General features: G+C 41.9%; 1 protein-coding gene across 1 annotated transcript in view; it reads right to left on the minus strand.

Moving 5' to 3' along the window:
• abca4b (ATP-binding cassette, sub-family A (ABC1), member 4b) overlaps positions 1-19475 on the minus strand; it is a 101937-nt gene that overhangs the window by 56021 nt on the left and 26441 nt on the right. The window contains exons 9-16 of the mRNA XM_067989577.1: positions 17711-17916; positions 13487-13663; positions 12409-12631; positions 10373-10594; positions 8481-8685; positions 6367-6453; positions 2910-3332; positions 2599-2794 (exon numbers count right to left, since the gene is read on the minus strand). Coding sequence (XP_067845678.1) covers positions 2599-2794; positions 2910-3332; positions 6367-6453; positions 8481-8685; positions 10373-10594; positions 12409-12631; positions 13487-13663; positions 17711-17916 — 1739 coding nt within the window. The remainder of the gene's footprint in view (positions 1-2598; positions 2795-2909; positions 3333-6366; positions 6454-8480; positions 8686-10372; positions 10595-12408; positions 12632-13486; positions 13664-17710; positions 17917-19475) is intronic.

A 19475-nucleotide genomic window follows, 5' to 3' on the forward strand; every position in this document is an offset into this window, starting at 1 on the left:
TTAATCCTGATAGGTTACTTATTAACAGAATCAGCTATCTTGCTCCCAGCACACGCTGCTTCTTTCTGGAGGAGTTAAGTTTGCATTGTTGGAATTCTTCTTCCCATAGATTTTCTCCCCTCTGGAATATGCTGACTCCTTCCACCAGCACCAAGTCAGCCCCAGTATGTTGCCCAAGAAGTCATTATTTACGTGAACAATGAATAGCAAGTGCGGGCACACTATTTGACCACGTGTGGCGTCACAGCAGAGCCAGATCCTGTTTTCTTCCAACATCCACAAACGCATACTTCCAGCATGGGCTGCGGATAGTGATCAGGAGTGGGAAAGCTGCCTGATTTTCATTGCCCTAACCCAGGGTGGGCCGATTGATTGAAGTGTAGCGACCATACCACTGACACTACTGAAATCATCTAACTCAGCACAGACTGTGGGGGGCGGTGGTGGAAGGCAGTGGTGGTTGAACCCTGATACCTTTCTGCTCTGTATGGCTATACTTGCTGAACCCATGTCACTTTGTAACATGAACTGAGATGGCATTTCTTCTTCATCCTGTAGTTGTGTGTACAGGTTTCTGAGTGAAAACAGCCTAACTGGGATACACTACTGGGAACACCTTCCTTCAAGATGCTGTCTTGTACTTTATTAGTTGAAGCAGGATTTGTGACCTGGTGCTCGGAATAATGTGCCAGTTCTGGATCCTTTCCTGCAAATTGGTTGGTTATTAAACTACGTGCATTACACAAAGGAGAAAATGTCACTTTCTATGTGGGTGAAGAATAGCAAGCTTAAAACTGAATCCCTGCAAAACAAAGCATAGGTTTATTGAACCATTTCCTATCAAAGTTTCTTGGTTTTGACATTTTTGTACTTTTTGGTTAAATTCAATAAAAATGCAGAGTATAATTTTTTGGCTACGGCAGTCAACTGTTGCCAGGAGGTTTACAGAAGCGCGAAATAAGTCTTAAAGACATTACTGCACAGTTTAATCATTATTTTGAATTTCTTCAAAGATTGCCTGACTGAATTAAGGTAGTTCCTTGTGAAGCTGTTTCATTTCCATTAGTTGATCGTATGTCAACATTTTAAAATAAAATTGTGCATCTATCTTTTCCTGTAACTGTATGTCTGTTTGTCGCCCATTTAGATTTTTTTTGACTCCCTTTCTCTCTGACTTTCTGCTAATGCTTTGAACATCCCTGCAACTGGTGACTTTTTGCTGTTCATTTCCTACATTACAACAGTGACTACACTTCAAAAAGCACTTAATTGGCTGTAACGCACTTTCGGGTGACCTGAGGTCGTGAAAGGTGCTATATAAATGCAAGTTCTTAATTTCTCCTTTCTTTAATCATACCATTTAGGTTTCTGTATATTTGTTGGAGTCTGGAATCAGTTTATTCCAGCGAAGAATCGAAATGTTACAACACTCAAGGTTACTTCAGTAATCTCGGGTTCAAAAATTTACCAAGTGCAGTGCTAAATTCCAGTTAATATTTATCTTCATATAGCCTTTGGGCTAAATTTCTTGGAAAACTGAAAATGTTTCACCCATTTTGGACAGACTGCAGCTTGTGCTTCATATCTCAACACTCTCAAGTTTGTTTCCTTTATTATCTTTTGATACGCAGCCCAATCTGGCACATGTGCAAGCAAGAGATTAAGGAAAAGATCAGAAAGGGGAGTGAGTTTTCCTGCTGCTGGTTTCTGAGGCAGAAAACATTTGGTTCGGGACAAAACAGTTTCACAATGCTGTGATTATTAGGAGTTGGTGCTGGTTTTTGATGCAAGTCGGATTTATCTGAGAGGGTAGTGCAGGCAGCAGCACCACTGAGATGGGATGTGTTTTCAAGGCGCTGTAATGTGGCTTGATTAACAGCAGCTATTATTCTAGTTCAGTGAATTGCCACGTGTGTTACTTTGAGGTTGAATGCTTAACTTTCCACAGTTCACATTACAGTCGGGTGATTATAGTGACTTAACAAATCATATGCAGTGAAGTCTTAAGGCAGTAGGTGCTGGCTACAGGAGCACATAGTTTAATTGAATAAAATTGAATTACTTCCAATAATCCGTAACAAAAACATATTGCATCTGTAAAAGCAAACATCTGACTTTCTCTCATTTTGTTTTCTGTATTCCATCTTTCTTACTTTCTTTCCTCTCAGTTTTCAACTTTCTATCTCATCTTTTCCTTCTCCCCTGCCTTTGGTCTCAGGAATTGATTTGCAGTAACTTTACACTTGGTCTTTGATCAGTAGCAAACCGTATTCGAAGTAATTTTTGTTTGATTATGCTCCTGTGAAGCGCCTTGGGACATTTTACTACGTTAGAGGCACGATATAAACACACTAGTTGTTGTTGTAATGAAGCTGCTCGTTAACGTTTGATTTAAATTATAGCTGTTCATCAAAAGTTACGAAAGTAACCCATTGTGGAGCAATTATTTTCACTATACAGACAGCCTACATCCATGTTGTTCTTGCTGCCTTCAGTTTGTGCAGGGATGTAAAAAGAACTGCATGAACATGGCTTGTTTTGTTTTTAAGCTGGGCAATGATTATTTTCTTGTTGTAACAGAGGAATGTGAACTCTTACATTGTAGTGGTTTTTCCAGCTCCATTGTGACCCAAAAAGGAAGTGATCTGTCCTTCAAAGAAGTTAATGCTCAGTCCATCCACAGCTGGCTTGTTCCCCTCTTCAAAAATCTTCACTAGGCTCTGAATAGACACCCCCAGTGTCAGACTTGATGGCTCCAACTCATAGAAGGGGTTTCCTGCCATTGCTGCTGTCACTGCCAACAGATAACAATAAATGGACATAGTCACTGCTTCAGCGTCTGAGAAAGAGAACTGGGAATAGGGAACAGAGTTCAATTTAAAATGTTACTGTTATGAATTAAAAGTTACCTGGGTTGATCTTTTCGCTCACTCGTTTTTCTTTCTCTCGTTTTTCCTTCTCTTGCTTCTCCTTCTCTTCCCTCTCCTTCTCCTTCTTTTGCTTCTCCTTCTCAAGCTTCTCCTTTTCAAGCCTCTCCTTTTCAAGCCTCTCCTTCTCTTGCCTCTCCTTCTCTTGCCTCTCCTTCTCTTGCCTCTCCTTCTCCTGCTTTTCCTTACGTTTACATAACTTCCTGTTGTCCAGTTTTTGTTTGTCATTATCTTCAGGCTGTTTTACTGATTTCTCTGCAGATTGTTCTGTAGGTTTGTCTGTTTGTCCTCCAGGTTGCTCTATTGCTTTGTCTTTTGGTTTGTCTTCCGTCTTCTCACCAGATTTGTCTGCTTTCTCTTCCTTTCCTGTCTCAGCTTTTGCATCCTCTTTGGTTTTTATTTTGTCTTACCAAAGTTAAAACAGTAAAGCATGATTAATGTCTACTTTGGATGTTGAGAATGAGAAGATGGATTACATTCAAAGTTTAGTATAAACCACTATTAGATCAGTCCACAATTACAGCATCTAAAAAAAAAAATTCCTTCACTCAAAAATATACTCAAGGGCAATTATTTGAAACTAAATAGACTGAGAACACTGATGTTCATTTGTTTTTTTCCTCCCACTTTTCTCCCCATCTCTTGTGAAGACAGTTACTCACACTAGGGTACTGTGAGTGTCGTCAGATCATTTGACCACGAGGCACCATAGTCCTTACTAATACTTTAATCTAATACTATCCTTAACTTCTTTAGTTAGCCACGGGTGCCTGAGGATTGGGAGAGAAACCAGCAAAGGACGACCAAAAAATTGATGAGAGAAAATATAATATGGAAGTAAACTAGCAAGAAATATGAACACAGATTGTAAGAGCTTCTACAAGTATGTAAAAAGGAAGAGAGTTGCAAAAGTAAATGTTGGTCCCTTAGAGGCTGAGACAGGAGAAATTATTATGGGGAATCAGGAAGTGGCAGATGAGTTAAACTTTATATCTGTCTTCACAGTAGAAGACACAAAAAACATACCAGAAAAAGTGGGGAACCGAGGGTCGAATGAGAGTGAGGAACTTAAAGTAGTTAATATCAGTAGAGATATAAGTACTTGAGCAACTAATGGGACTAAAAGCTGATAAATCCCCGGGGCCTGATGGCCTACATCCGATTCTAAAAGAGGTGGCTGCAGAGATACTGCATCTATTGGTTATGATTATCCAAAATTCCCTAGATTCTAGAACGGTCCCAGCGGTTTGGAAGGTAGCAAATGTAGCAAAAGGAGGGAGAGAGGAAACAGGGAACTACAGGCCAGTGAGCCTGACATCGGTCGTCGGGAAAATGCTGGAATCCATTATTAAGGAAGTGGTAAAAGGGCACTCAAAAAATCATAATATGATTAGGCAGAGTCAACATGGTTTTATGAAAGGGAAATCGTGTTTGACAAATTTATTAGAGGTTTTTGAGGATATAACTAAGGGTAGATAAATTGGAACCAGTGGATGTCGTATATTTAGATTTTCAAAAGGCATTCGATAAGGTGCCACATAAAAGGTTGTTACACAAGGTAAGGGCTCAAGGGAATAGAGGTAATATATTAGCATGGATAGAGGATTGGTTAACGGACAGAGAGCACAGAGTAGGGATAAACGGGTCATTTTCAGGTTGGCAGGCTGTAACTAGTGGGGTACTGCAAGGATCGGTGCTTGGGCCTCAGCTATTTACAATCTACATTAATAACTTAGATGAAGGGACTGAGTGTAATGTATCTAAGTTTGCTGACGATACAAAGCTAGGTGGGAAAGTAAGCTGTGAGGAGGGCACAAAGATTCCATAAAGGGATATAGACAGGTTAAGTGAGTGGGCAAGAAGGTGGCAGATGAAGTATAATGTGGGGAAATGTGTGGTTATTCACTTTGGTAAGAAGAACAGAAAAGCAGACTATTCCTTTTAAATGGTGAGAAACTATTAAATGTTGGTGTTCAGAGAGACTTGGGTGTCCTTGTACAAGAAACACAAAAAGTTAGTATGCAGGTACAGCAGGCAATTAGGAAAGCAAATGGAATGTTGGCCTTTATTGCAAAGGGGTTGGGGTACAAAAGTAAGGAAGTCTTACTACAATTGTACAGGGCTTTGGTGAGACCTCACCTGGAGTACTGTGTACAGTTTTGGTTTCCTTATCTAAGGAAGGATATACTTGCCTTAGAGGTGGTGCAGTGAAGGTTCACTAGATTAATTCCTGGGATGAGAGGATTGTCCTATGAGGCGAGGTTGAGTAGAATGGGCCTATACCCTCTGGAGTTTAGAAGAATGAGAGGTGATCTCATTGAAACATATACGATTATGAGGGGGCTTGACAGGGTAGATGCTGAGAGGTTGTTTCCCATGACTGGAGAGTCTAGAACTAGGGGGCATAGTTGCAGGATAAGGGGACGGCCATTCAAGACTGAGATGAGGAGGAATTTCTTCACTCAGAGGGTCGTGAATCTTTGGAATTCTCTACCCCAGAGTGCTGTGGATGCTGAGTCATTGAATATATTCAAGGCTGAGATAGACACATTTCTGGACTCTAGGGGAATCAAGGGATATGGGGATCGGGCAGGAAAGTGGAGTTGAGGTCGAAGGTCAACCATGATCTGATTGAATGGCGCAGCCATGCGGCCTATTCCTGCTCCTATTTCTTATGTTCTTACCCAATGTCCACACAGAAGGGATCACTGGATAGCAACAAGAAATAGGATCATGTTGAAACTAAGGATACTGAAAATAACTGTAGTGCCCTCCTACCATACAATTAAGATCAGATAACGCAGCACAGATCAAGGACCAAATCTGAGATCTTCTTGTGCTAAATGTCTCAGAATCACACTAAGCAGTACATTTACCCATTGTAGACCAGTTTTGGTAATTTGTATCCTTGGCTAGATCATTCAAACATCATTACAATCAAGATACATTTTAATGGCATTGTATTCACGCTCACTCATGTCCCAGTTAAATTACATGCTTGATAACAGTGTGGTGCAAAGTTTTGCACTTCACCATTAAAACTGAATTATACTGCCACCCAAACAGAATTTGGCAGTTTGGCATTGATATGAAATCTCCTGATGGAAATGTACCATTAAAGCTGTGCATTGACTGCCGTATAACTGTGGTCGGCATTGAGCCAACTTTTAGGACTTTACACTTCAAGTCTTCAATAGAGCTGACTATCTCATCATCATTAGTTAGAGACTAATGGGCAGCATTTAAGTGGGGAGCTCTGCTTTCACCAACCCAGGAGTGATATGAGCAAGTGGTATAACCCACAACTGCCCACACTCACTGTTGCAGAAAACTGCGCCAGTATAATTAGTGAGGAACAGAATTAGAAAAGCAGGGAAATTTTACAATGTTAAAGATGTTATTCTGTTATCCTAGGTCCCTAATTTATAAATGAACTCACCATCTGTGGTAGCTTGTGGCTTTTCGACACCAAACCAGTAAGAGGACTGAAGTGGAAAATACCATGGAGATGGTATTCCATATTGACCTATACACATGGGAAAGAACCACACAGTGAAGCATGATTAAAGGGGTGATGGAATGCTCCAGAGAATGTTTCTTCTGACTAGTGACTTTGATGCTACAGAATGAAAAGATTTGTTCACCCAGACCCCAATCATGTTCCCTCCTTTCCTGAAGGTGTGGACTCTCGCTGACCACTACCCAGTGACCTCTACTGGTGAATGTGTACACATGCATGTCGACAGAGAACACAACCACCCCCATAATTGAACAGCCTAATGGCTACTATCTAGGCTCAAATCTGGAATAGCCCCCTGGCTGAAGTGTTGGAGAGGAGGTGGCAGTCGTCGAATCTATACCCCAACTTTTCTCTTTCCATTCTACCTGTTTTCTTCTCAGTTTTGTATATTATCTCCTTTGCTCACGGGGGGTGGAGGGGTGGGGGTAAGATTGTCGATGACATTGGAAACATTGTGGAAGATTTCCTCTGACTGCTGAAACAAATATCACAAAGGTCAAATACAGATGAGGAAGGCCATTCAGCCCATCTAGGACATCCTTCCATAGAAACCCCCTTTTAGAACATTTTCATAATATTGCTAGAAATGGCAAACATATGGCTCTTCTTGATATGATGCCAATGTCACTAACATATTGACCAGAGGAAATCTTTATTCTTGGGCTGCTTCTCCTTAGAACATAAGGAATGGAGTGAACAAAAGCTAATCTTTCACAGACCGTGTACAATCTGCTCCACCATGGACTTTACCCAACCCATTTAATCTCCTGAGAAGAGGTCCCACAACTTCTTTCCTTGCCCTCCAGAGGTAAGTGAAATTGCAAATATCCAACCAGCCTTTAATCCTTTATCATTCTTTCTTGACTGGTTTCCCTCCTTGACGTTACATTCCCAAGGTCGCTGCAGCTCAGGAATCATCATGTTCCACATAGCATTGGATCAACCCCATCTGTAATTATCCTTATAATCATCAATCCCATTCCTAACCAGATAGTTATCTGTCTTATTTTTACAGTGTTAATTAACACAGCATTACCTTCTTTATTTGGAGTCTTTTCCACAAATCCATTAGTTTGTGAAGGGGAGAGGAGACTTTCTAACCTTGTCTTGTTTAAAGCTTCTTAATTTTAAGTTGTTTTTATACTACAGAATAATAGACACCCAGTTTTCCCTGTGAGAACTGAATGCCATTGTGTAAATGAACCAAAGTTCTGTGAATCAGTAAGATCTTAGACCCATGATAAGATAAGTCTACAAATGTCCCGTTGGATCAAGGGAACCAGTTTCTGTAAAGCAAACACAGGGAACCAGTCCCCAGGTTTACACAACAGATCCCAGCAGCACGAAAGAGCCCAGCTCCCAATTCACTGTGTGAAAAGCGAGAGGGGTCAATGGAGGTCACTCATCTGAAACTGGATCCCGAAAAGTAAATGTGCCTTTGTACTCATGTCCTTTAGTTCTGTGCTCACCGTCTAACTCAAATAATTTGTTTACATCTACATTATCTATGTCTCAACATTTTAAAAACCTGGATCATGCCCCCTCTCAATCTTCTTTGCCCTAATATTGGCTTCATGTCTCTACACTATAAGATAGGTCCTATTATGGACACAATAAGGAACACTGCAGATCCAAATCTAATCCAAGCACTGGCTGACTTAACAGTCACATCAAGTCTGTGCCAATTTATTTTACTACAATAGAAAGAAAATGACAACACACAAGAGAAAATAAATTACAATGTACACTGCTAAATACTGGGAGCACATCCCCATATGAAGTGAATACAATGACATTGGGTAAATAAATATTGTCTATAGCGCCACTGTAATCAAACTAATGGACCTGGCAGTGACTGTGAGTCCTTCTATGATTTGAATGTAATTTATGTTTGGCTGAACATGTTGCTACAGTGAGAGGTGCATTGAATAATATTTGTTTACAGATCATCACTATAACAAAGACTTGAGGCTTCTGAAAAAAAATTCTCCTTTAAAGGATACATCCTCTACTTAATTTATTGTCAGGATTACCTGGAAGCACAGCATCAAGATACCAGGCAAGAACTCCATACAAAAAGGCATCAAACAGCATCATCTTGATGGAGAGCAGCATACTATACTCATCTCCCTCTACAGGGCTGGCATGGATATTATCCCACTGTAGACCAAGACCCTGCTCCTCATAACGGGATAGGTATTCAGTGCCAAAGCCAAATGCCACTGGAGACAACAAACTCTAAAATTTCAAGGAGGAAACAGAAGATTCAGCGATGGTCACGTCACAGCACTCTTCAACTTCCAACAAGGTGTTAGAAACAGGAATACGATGTAGGCTTTTACTGTTCTGTTTTTGGCCTATTAAATTATTTCACAGTACAATATGGTTTTAATGAGGATCATGTTTTCATTCCTCTGATTCTCTCTGCTCACCCAGCAGTGGAGAATGTTACAGGCTAGTCTTACAATTGGCGCATTTTCTGCTCCTCTCATCAACTTTGTTTAAAATACTGAAACTAACTATAGTGCCCTCCTGCCACTCAATTAAGATCAGATAACACAGCACAAATCAAGGACCAAATCTGGGATCTTCTTGTTCTATATGGCTCAGAATCACACTAGACAGTACATTTACCCATTGTGGACCAGTTTTTGTAATTTGTATCCTTGGCTAGATCATTCAAACATCATTACAATCAAGATACATTTTAATGGCATTGTATACACGCTCACTCATGTCCCAGTTAAATTACATGCTTGATAACAGTGTGGTGCAAAGTTTTGCACTTCACCATTAAAACTGAATTATACTGCCACCCAAACAGAATTTGGCAGTTTGGCATTGATATGAAATCTCCTGAAGGAAATGTACCATTAAAGCTGTGCATTGACTGCCGTATAACTGCGGTTGGCATTGAGCCAACTTTTAGGACTTTACACTTTGAGTTTAACAAGAACTTGGACAGCTTGCCGTGCCTTCTTTAAGTCTTCAATAATAATAGGAAAGAGCTGACTACCTCATCACAGTTAGTTAGAGACTAATGGGCAGCATTTAAGTGGGGAGCTCTGCTTTTACCAACCCAGAAGTGATGTGAGCAGGCGGTATAATCATAGCTGCCCTAAAATGAAAGCTTGAATTAAAGAGCCAGTGAGCACTTTTAAAAGGGCACTGTTCTCCGCACTCTGCCAGGTGAGCCACAAGCTGCGGGTACCCTCAGAAGACTGTCATGGCTACAGTAACCTCTTGTAAGTAGAAGAGTAACATAGCCATGATATATTTTATGCATTAATAGTAATACCGGAGTGAGTTATGGCCATAACACCAACTGTGGGTTATCTTCCAGGTTTATAACACGAGTTCACCTCCTTGACTGCATTAAAATCTTGTAAATGCACTCTCTAATATATCTCTTATGGTGTCAGCTGTGGCTCAGTTGGTAGCACTCTTGCCTCTGAATCAGAAGGTTGTCAGTTCATGTCCCACTCCAGAGATGAGCACAAAAAAATCTAGGTTGATACTTCAGTGCAGGACTGAGGGACTGCTGCACTGTCGGAGGTGCTGTCTTTTGGATGAGATGCTAAACTGAGGGCCCGTCTGCCCTCTCAGGTGATTGTAAAAGATCCCTTGGCACTATTTTGAAGAATAGCAGGAGAGTTCCCCCCTGGCAACCCCACAACCAACATCACTAAAACAGATTATCTGGTCATTTATCACATTGCTGCTTGTGGGATCTTGCTGTGTGTAAATTGGCTGCTGCGTTTCCTGCATTGCAACAGTGATTACACTTTAAAATTACTTTGTTGGCTGTAAAGCACTTTGGACGTCCTGAGGTCATGAAATGCACATTTTTTTTTGTATCTTGAATGTCTTTGGACTAGGATCAATGTGAATCAAAGGGTTAAACTTTTGAATACATTAAGCTTACCGCAAACAATTTCATATTTGTGGTCATACGGTCCTGCCAAGCAAAGCAAAGAATGTGAGGCAGATAGAGGGTGAAGTAAATGATCCCGCTGCAAGCAGCTGCCAGGTTGGCCTTGGAGAAGAATGCGCTCATCAGGAAACACTGCATAATGGTGGACACGGTAAATACCAAGAGGAAGGCAAAGAGGAGGAAAGAGTTGCTGTAGTGGAGTACGTTTCCTCTCTGTAAGGGACAAAAAAAAAGAGATGCAAATTATTAAAGTTGTAGAGGATAACATGTGAGTAAGACAAAACGCTGGAGATTGTGAAAAAGATCAGATCACATCAGTAAACACTCAAAGGTTGGCCAAGGTCAATTACCCTGACAATAATACACATTACAGTCTGTTTTGTAGATAATTTAAATAAATACAAAGGAAAGATGATAAAATAAAGTCTAGATTGAGGACATTAATAGAGCTAATTAAAATTAGGAACCAACTATGTACTTTTACTTGTAGGATAATGGCTGGATGAAACTTGACCCATGTAATTAGTAATACTATGGTATGAAATACTTTTGAGAGCTGAGGAATGGTCATAATCTACAATCTTCCATGTTGTGAATTTAGGGGTTGATAACAGAAATTAGACTGATATGATTATCATTTCGTTCAACTGTCACCTTTTGCATCCATAGCAAAGAGGCCTTATTTTCAAAGCCTTATGAACCCAGGTCACCAGAGGCAATGGGCAATGGTTGAAACCTCCGTTCCAACTAACTGTGCCATATCATTGCATGAAATACTCTGACTGAGTGTCACCTTGGCTGAGTGGGAGTACTCTCATCTCTGAATCAGAAGATTGTGGGTGCAAGCCCAACTCAGAACTTGAGCACATAATCTAGGCCAGCACTCCAGTGCAGTACTGAGGAAGTGCTGCTTTGTTGGAGGTGTCGTCTTTTGGTTGAGACATTAAACCAAGGCCCCAGCTATCTGTTCTGGTGGATGTAAAAGATTCCATGGTGCTATTCAATGAAGAACAGGGAGCCAACATGTATCCCTCAACCAACAACACCAAAAAAATATTATTAGGCTGGTCATTTATTTAATTTGCTCTTTGTGGGACCTTGCGGTCTGCAAGATGGTTGCCATGTTTGCCTACAAAACACTTCAAAAGTAATTAATTGGCTGTGAAGTGTTTTAGGGCATCCTGAAGACATTAGAGGTGGTATATAAATGTAATATAATTAGTTAAAACATTACTTTCTAATAAATAACTCCTGAGTTAACAGTGTCCTGGGCTTTATTGTAGCCCAACACACTTGAAAAAAAATCACCTGCCCAAATAAAATGACCGTACAAGCCAATCTCCCACAATGTGACATTTACTCCTGGAAACCAAATGTTCCTATGCCCTGTTTTGACCTTATCCCAGTTTTAGTGATATTCTGATTGTTTGGTGCACTTTTTCCAATTTCTTATTTTAAATTAACTTATTACGAAAGAAAAGTTCATTTAGATCATGCAGTCACTTGTGATTTGGATGATTTGCAGTCTCTGTGCCTGAATTTGAGTTTCTTCATCCCCACCTCTTCTCCTCCCATTATATCACTTGAAATTGATTTCCAACAAAGTACATCAGAACACTTAACTAGCATCCACCCCAATCTTAAAATCACGTTCCACGAGTCAAAATAGTCCAGTGACGTAGTTCTTCCATTGGGTTACAGCATCAAAAGAGGATTTATATTCAGATGGAGAAAGGCACAACTAACATGGGCATAGATAAACATAGCAGTCACCGGATGAGGTAGTCGGTCATACTGCTGTAATCTGGTGAGAATGTTGGTGACAGAGCCGGAAAACAGTTAAGCAAAATCAAGCTTCCAAATAAAAGAACCCTCGTAAAAGTATTAAACACCTTGTGACACATGAGTGAAGCTCATTACCACTGTACTCAGTCACCACCTGTATTCACATATTCGACTTGAACATGCCTGGTGTTGTCTGAGGGTGAATGCTAAATACTTAGATTGTGCTTTATCTGAATACTTACCATAATCACTATGGTCGCCAGCACTGTACTGGCTGCCATCATGATGAAGCTGTCGATGAACCATGTGACCCAATGCACCCAGTTACTGACTCCCATGATTTTCAGGGTCTCTTTAAGCCTCATCTCCTTCTCGAGCACAATACTCTTCACAATCATGGAGACAGAGTAGATCCAGGAGAGCACCATGAACATTGGGAAGCAGCGGGTTAGAGCTAGCATGAAGCTAGGGCGAGAATCAGCAAGCACATGGGGTGGGAGGGAGGGGGAATGGGCAGGTGCAGCAGACAGCATTGCGGTAGAAAAGCATTTAATGAAAAGTATTAGACATAAACAAAGAAATAGCATTTAATATTTAACGTCAATATTTAAGTTGTAAATATTGCCCATTTACGTCCCTTCCTCACCCTTCACTGTTGAAACCCTGGTTCGCACCTTTATCAGTTCAAGAATTGGTTTCTCAAATGCTCTCCTTGTCAGCCCGTCAGCCTTCACACAATTCAGCTAATTCACTCTATTCTCTCTCACAGAAGGACCATGACAGCCAACCTCTAGCACTTTTTATTGCACCACAGTCCGTTCTATGTTCATTTTATAGAACAAAAATCTGCACTTTTATAATGAATTCAAATCAAATTGCTTGTGAACTAATTTTTAAGACAACACTACATTTTTAAAACTTGAATCACAAAAAATATTCTAAATTGTGTCCAACAAGAGTTAAGGTAGCAGAGTGAGAGACAGTTACCGTGTGTTTAGGAGCACTGATTACCTTATTTAACGGTCATTCCAGAATGTGCGGTACAGAACCTAAAACCACTCCTTTTTCATACGGCAGACCACATTTATTTATGGCTGTACCTAAGAGCTAATTTTCTGCTTTCAGTCTCCCAGTGGGGAGCCGCATGTCGGAGATTCAAGTCCGAAAATTTTAGTTAGAGTGCACCTGAATTTGCAATATGCGCTCTCGATGGGTGAAGCTCCCCACCAGCAGTCAGTTTTAAAGTTTTGAATTTACGACAATTTAAAAAAATAACAAGGAAAGTTTTAAAAAAAAAATTCCAAATATTAATTTACTCACATGTCATCTACAAAGCAGGGATATGGCATCTGCTGGACATAGACCCCTGATGGCACCTCAATATTGGTATGTGTCCTGATAATTCCATGTTCAATCATGTCTTGTAAATAAGCAAAACCTCCCCAGATGTAGCGCAAGTCATCTATTGGGTCAGCTCTCGGGCCTGGGTCCCAATACCTGTGGGAGAAGCAGAATTAGGGAAATCTACTGAATTTACACAACATATGGAATAATTGCAACCTAGCAATAAAGTGAAAAGAAGCCACGCGGGCACAGGTTCAAACTAGTAAAAGACAAATTTAAGCTCTTCTTTACACACTGACTGATCAACACGTGAAATGTATTTCAAAAGAGGGTTTTTTGAAACAAAACCCTAGAATCATTTAAAAATAGTTGGATGTGGTGATGGGGATGGAGGGGCAATGTAGGTTTCTTCTAGATTGATGAGCTAAAATGGGCCAAATGGCCTTCCTAATGTATCTTGTGATCTTGTATAAGATTATCATTTAATTGAGAGCTTTGGATAACGCAAACCACAAGAATGAACATCATCAGTGCCCTGAGACTGAAATATAGGCCTTCTACTTATTTAAAGGGAACATTACCTGAGGCACTTCCCTTCATTTTACCATCATATTGAAACACTGGGGTTACTGCTTTAGAATCATGCACCACTACCACCCACTCCTTTAATGGATTAACAGAGGGAAGTACCTTAAACAAATGAAGTATAGTTACCATCATTAGTTAAGTAGAGTTTTCATTATCTCTTGCTGTTGTTTAAACAATAGACCCGTTTTTATATCGTATCACCCAGTACAAATCTACTGTTAGAGAGTAGTTAGGGACGCACAATGTGCTGGGCTTCCATTATTTACCTCCATCAACGGAATCATCAATCACCACTACTGCTACCCCATCGTCACCAACAGTCACTTGCATTTATAGAGCGCCTTTAAGGGAGAAGAAGGGACAAATACTGAGCCTTTTTGAGGAAGTAAGACAGATGACTGAAAGCTTGGCTGAATAGGATGGTTGCAAAATGGCTTTTAAAGATGGAGAGAGTGGATGGATGGGTGGGTTTACTGAAGGAATGCCATAGAGTGGGGCTGAGTTGCCTAAAGGCTCTGGTGGAGTGGGGGGGTTGGCACAGAAAGCTAGAGTCACAGGGCCAGAGGGCATAGGAGCATACAGGACTGGAGGAGGTTGTAGAAGTAGGATGAGTGAAGCTGCAGAGAGATTTGTAGATGGACGGAAGAGGGGCAGTGTAGGTTTAACAAGGCCAGCAGGCATGTGGGTTTTAGTGTGGGAGGAGCAGTATGTAAAGGAGGAAGAGGAGAGGGCCAGTTCCATGGGTGTTGGCAATCCTTTGGTACCTCACCCAAGTGGCCATACTTCACACCTGAACCTAGATAGCGAGTACTGTCAGACTAGACGACCACAGGGGGCATCACAGTCAAGTCTATTCCTGTTTACACCCAATGTCCACACAAATTCACTTTACAATAGAGATCACTGGACTGAAATTGGGAATGGGTGCCCTGGCTGATTTTCCCCCTCTTTAGCCCTGAAAATGTACGGTAATTACACTGTTCAACCATTTTCAGGTAACTAAGCACATGCCAGGCATCAAGCTTGAAGACCGCCCTAGTCTGCTTGGCCCAGCACACCAGGTATGGATATTTACCCACTGAGCAATCGCGATAACTGCAGCAGAGGTTTTTTGTGCATAAACTCCCAAACTATTGAGATCTAAATATATGTCACCTCCAGGCATGACTACTCTGACCTCTCCTTGCTGGCGATCCATCTTCCATAAACTCCAACCTGTCCAAAACTCTGCTGTATGTATCCTGCCATGCATCAAGTCCTACTTGCCTAACAGCCCCTCCGCACTGACCTACACTGGCTTCCTATCCTCCAGTGCATTAAATTTAAATTTAGTATCCTTATCCTTATCTGTAAATCCGTCCATAACCTTGACCCACCTTGTCTCTGCAATCTCCTCCAGTCATGTAGCTCCTCCCTTCCTCTAACTTAGGCCTTCTGTGCATCACCGTCCCTTCAGCCTTCAGACTCTTCAGCCGTGTTGGCCCTACTCTCTGAAACTCCTTCACGAAACCTCTCCCGCCTCTCTCCACCCTTAAAAACATCTTCAAAGCCTACCTCTTTCACCAAGTTTTCTGTCTCGCCTCTTCATCTCTCCCTGGCTCAGCATCCATTTTCCTTATCCTTGAATTTCAAGGGCCTTGGTCAAATTAAATTACATTAAAGGTGCAAATTGCTGTTTTTATTTACTCTACAGTGGTTCTAGAATAGCAGTATAAATCCTACTCCTGGCGGTAATGCATTCTCATACCAGTGAAGAGATTAGATTATGTAATTCAATAGGGTTTGCATTACTGTTTATTCTAGAGAACAAGCCATCCTGAGTTGACTCCTAATAGTGTTGGCAATGTAACTGGGCTGGAGGCTATTGGCGTGGAGGTTCTGTTGGGGAGTGTGGGTGAGGTGTGAGTGACTGGCATGTTCCATTACAAGAGAAAATAGAACACTTGGGGGTAGATTTTTATCTTCAATGAAATGGAATGAAAATTGCATTAGTTCTTGAAAGAGCGGGCGATCCACTCCACCAGATTACCTCCCAGTCGACGAAGGTGAAAATCTACCCCTGAATATATTCCCTCACAGTTAGCCTTGTACGAGTCCTGGAACAGTGGGCGAGGGTGGGGGGAGGGGGGAAATAAGGTGAAACAAACTGCTATCAAACAAAGAGGAATGATGAGGAAATAGCTACACCAAAGCTCTATGGAATCAAGAACAGTGGGGAACATTCAAATTGTTCTATGGACACTTTGCTTTATTGTGTGAAACAATCATCCATTGTGTAAGTGTTACAATTCTAGGAGAGAATGTACACGCTTGATGAATTTAGTTTCAATACCTCGAGTTCTTACGATTACACTTCATAGCTCTGCCGAGTGACACAATTGGATAGATGCCCATTTTGAAACACAAGCTCGGCTTCAACTACAATCTTTTTTTAAAAAAAAAAGCTTAATTCCTAAGCAAATGAGAGGAGCAAATTATTTGTAGTATGGAAGGGGTTGAGTCAGTGATGTCGGGTCCATGGGACCGTCTCGATTTTCACCTCAATCAAAGAAAATGACCTGTCCAGGAGTAATTTTTTTGTTGTTGTTTCTAATCTCAGTTTAAAGGGGGTTGAGTGTGTTTACTATTTACTCTCCTCAATGTTTTCTAGCAGCAGAATTGAAAATGTCACTGGGAGCATAGCAAAATCTTTGTCCTCCAATCTATCCATGCCCTTTCTCCACCCCACCTTTGCAATATTCCTCTGAGCCCTACATCCTATCACTCACTCACTGTTCTTCCAACTCTGGTCTACTACACATCCCCCGTCCCTCCACTCCACCGTTGGTGGTAGAGACTTGAGTTACCATATCCCTGCACTCTGGAACTCACTTCCTGAACCACTTTGCTTTGTTACTTCTCTTTCACGTTCAAAATCCTCCTCAAAACTTACCTTTATGACTGTGCTTTTGGTCAGCTGCCATAACTTATCTTCTGCTTTCTGTTTGGTGGCCATGCTTCCCTTGTAAAGCACCTTGGGACATTTTGTCACATGATGTCTACTGTTTCTGAATGTCTATCACATTTACACTCGTTAGTAATGCTGGGGTAGCATGTTTTATCACCTCAGTGAAATGTAATGGTAAGTTTAGTTCTACCAGGACTATTGAGACAAAAAAGACTTTTTGTCTTTATGGGCACTTAACGGTGTGCCATGAAGCTTCATGGGCCACATACAATACAAAGCATTGCTATCAAGAGGGGAAAAAAAATCACTTAGCCCACCGTCCCCCCTTCATAAAGCTAAGTTAGACATAAATTAAAAATGGATCCTATGTAATTGAAAATATGCAAATACCCTGCCTCTTCCTCCATCCTTGGTCACATACTATCTAACTGTGCTGCACCATTTCAGGGGAAGACCACTAGAGGGTGAGTCATTGCAGTTTTGGGGGTCAGATGGACAGGGCTTGGAAGCTGTGTATGACCTGCAGGTCATAGTTTGGACATTTCTGACACTGGGGAGAAATTCTACTTATGGTGTCTTTTTAAACTTGCTGAGAGTTTGCAGTTGTTAATGAGTTTTACTGACTGGAACTCACAATCCTGATTATGTATAACAATGAAACCGACCTGTCTTTTATTTTATTTGTTCGCTCCACTGCATCAATGTCCATTCGGATTTTGTACTTCACGTGAGTTGGAAGCTTGCTTGACCAGGAATACATGTCCAGAAATACAATCCCAGCCCAAAACTTGTTTTCCTCCAGCAGATAAAGTGCCCGATGGGTGAGCTGACCCTCGTTTGAAAGTCCTTCAAATTTATCCAGGTTTAAACACTGCAAATAATCAAAGAGGTTATGACCTCAAAGGTAAATAGCAGAGTGAGAAGATAACAGCTCATGGTTTTTTTTTATTCGTTCATGGGATGTGGGCGTCGCTGGCGAGGCCGGCATTTATTGCCCATCCCTAATTGCCCTCGAGAAGGTGGTGGTGAGCCGCCTTCTTGAACCGCTGCAGGCCGTGTGGTGAAGGTTCTCCCACAGAGCTGTTAGGAAGGGAGTTCCAGGATTTTGACCCAGCGACGATGAAGGAACGGCGATATATTTCCAAGTCGGGATGGCGTGTGACTTGGAGGGGAATGTGCAGGTGATGTTGTTCCCATGTGCCTGCTGCTCTTGTCCCTCTAGGTGGTAGAGGTCGCAGGTTTGGGAGGTGCTGTTGAAGACGCCTTGGCGAGTTGCTGCAGTGCATCCTGTGGATGATACACACTGCAGCCACTGTGCGCCGGTGGTGAAGGGAGTGAATGTTTAAGGTGCTGGATGGGGTGCCAATCAAGCGGACTGCTTTGTCCTGGATGGTGTCGAGCTTGTTGAGTGTTATTGGAGCTGCACTCATCCAGGCAAGTGGAGAGTATTCCATCACACTCCTGACTTGTGCTTTGTAGATGATGGAAAGACTTTGGGGAGTCAGGAAATGAGTCACTCGCCAGCCTCTTGTAGCCACAGCATTTATATGGCTGGTCCAGTTAAGTTTCTGGTCAATGATGACCCCCAGGATGTTGATGGTGGGGGATTCGGTCATGGTAATGCCATTGAATGTCAAGGGGAGGTGGTTAGACTTTCTCTTGTTGGAGATGGTCATTGCCTGGCACTTGTCTGGCGCGAATGTTACTTGTCACTTATGAGCCCAAGCCTGGATGTTGTCTGGGTCTTGCTGCATGTGGGCACGGACTGCTTCATTATCTGAGGGGTTGCGAATGGAACTGAACACTGTGCAATCATCAGCGATCATCCCCATTTCTGACCTTATGATGGAGGGAAGGTCATTGATGAAGCAGCTGAAGATGGTTGGGCCTAGGACACTGTCCTGAGGAACTCCTGCAGCAATGTCCTGGGGCTGAGATGATTGGCCTCCAACAACCACTACCATCTTCCTTTGTGCTAGGTATGACTCCAGCCACTGGAGAGTTTTCCCCCTGATTCCCATTGACTTCAATTTTACTCGGGCTCCTTGGTGCCACACTCGGTCAAATGCTGCCTTGATGTCAAGGGCAGTCACTCTCACCTCACCTCTGGAATTCAGCTCTTTTGTCCATGTTTGGACCAAGGGTGTAATGAGGTCTGGAGCCGAGTGGTCCTGGTGGAACCCAAACCCAACCAACGGATCAGATCAAAGCTCTGCAGTCCTGCCACATCCAGTCATGAATGGTGGTGGACAATTAAACAACTAACGGGAGGAGGAGGCTCTGTAAACATCCCCATCCTCAATGATGGCGGAGTCCGGCATGTGAGTGCAAAAGACAAGGCTGAAGCGTTTGCAACCATCTTCAGCAAGAAGTGCCGAGTGGATGATTTATCTCGGCCTCCTCCCGATATCCCCACCATCACAGAAGCCA

The sequence above is a fragment of the Heptranchias perlo genome, chromosome 9 (assembly GCF_035084215.1).
Source record: "Heptranchias perlo isolate sHepPer1 chromosome 9, sHepPer1.hap1, whole genome shotgun sequence".
Classification (NCBI taxonomy): Eukaryota; Metazoa; Chordata; class Chondrichthyes; order Hexanchiformes; family Hexanchidae; genus Heptranchias; species Heptranchias perlo.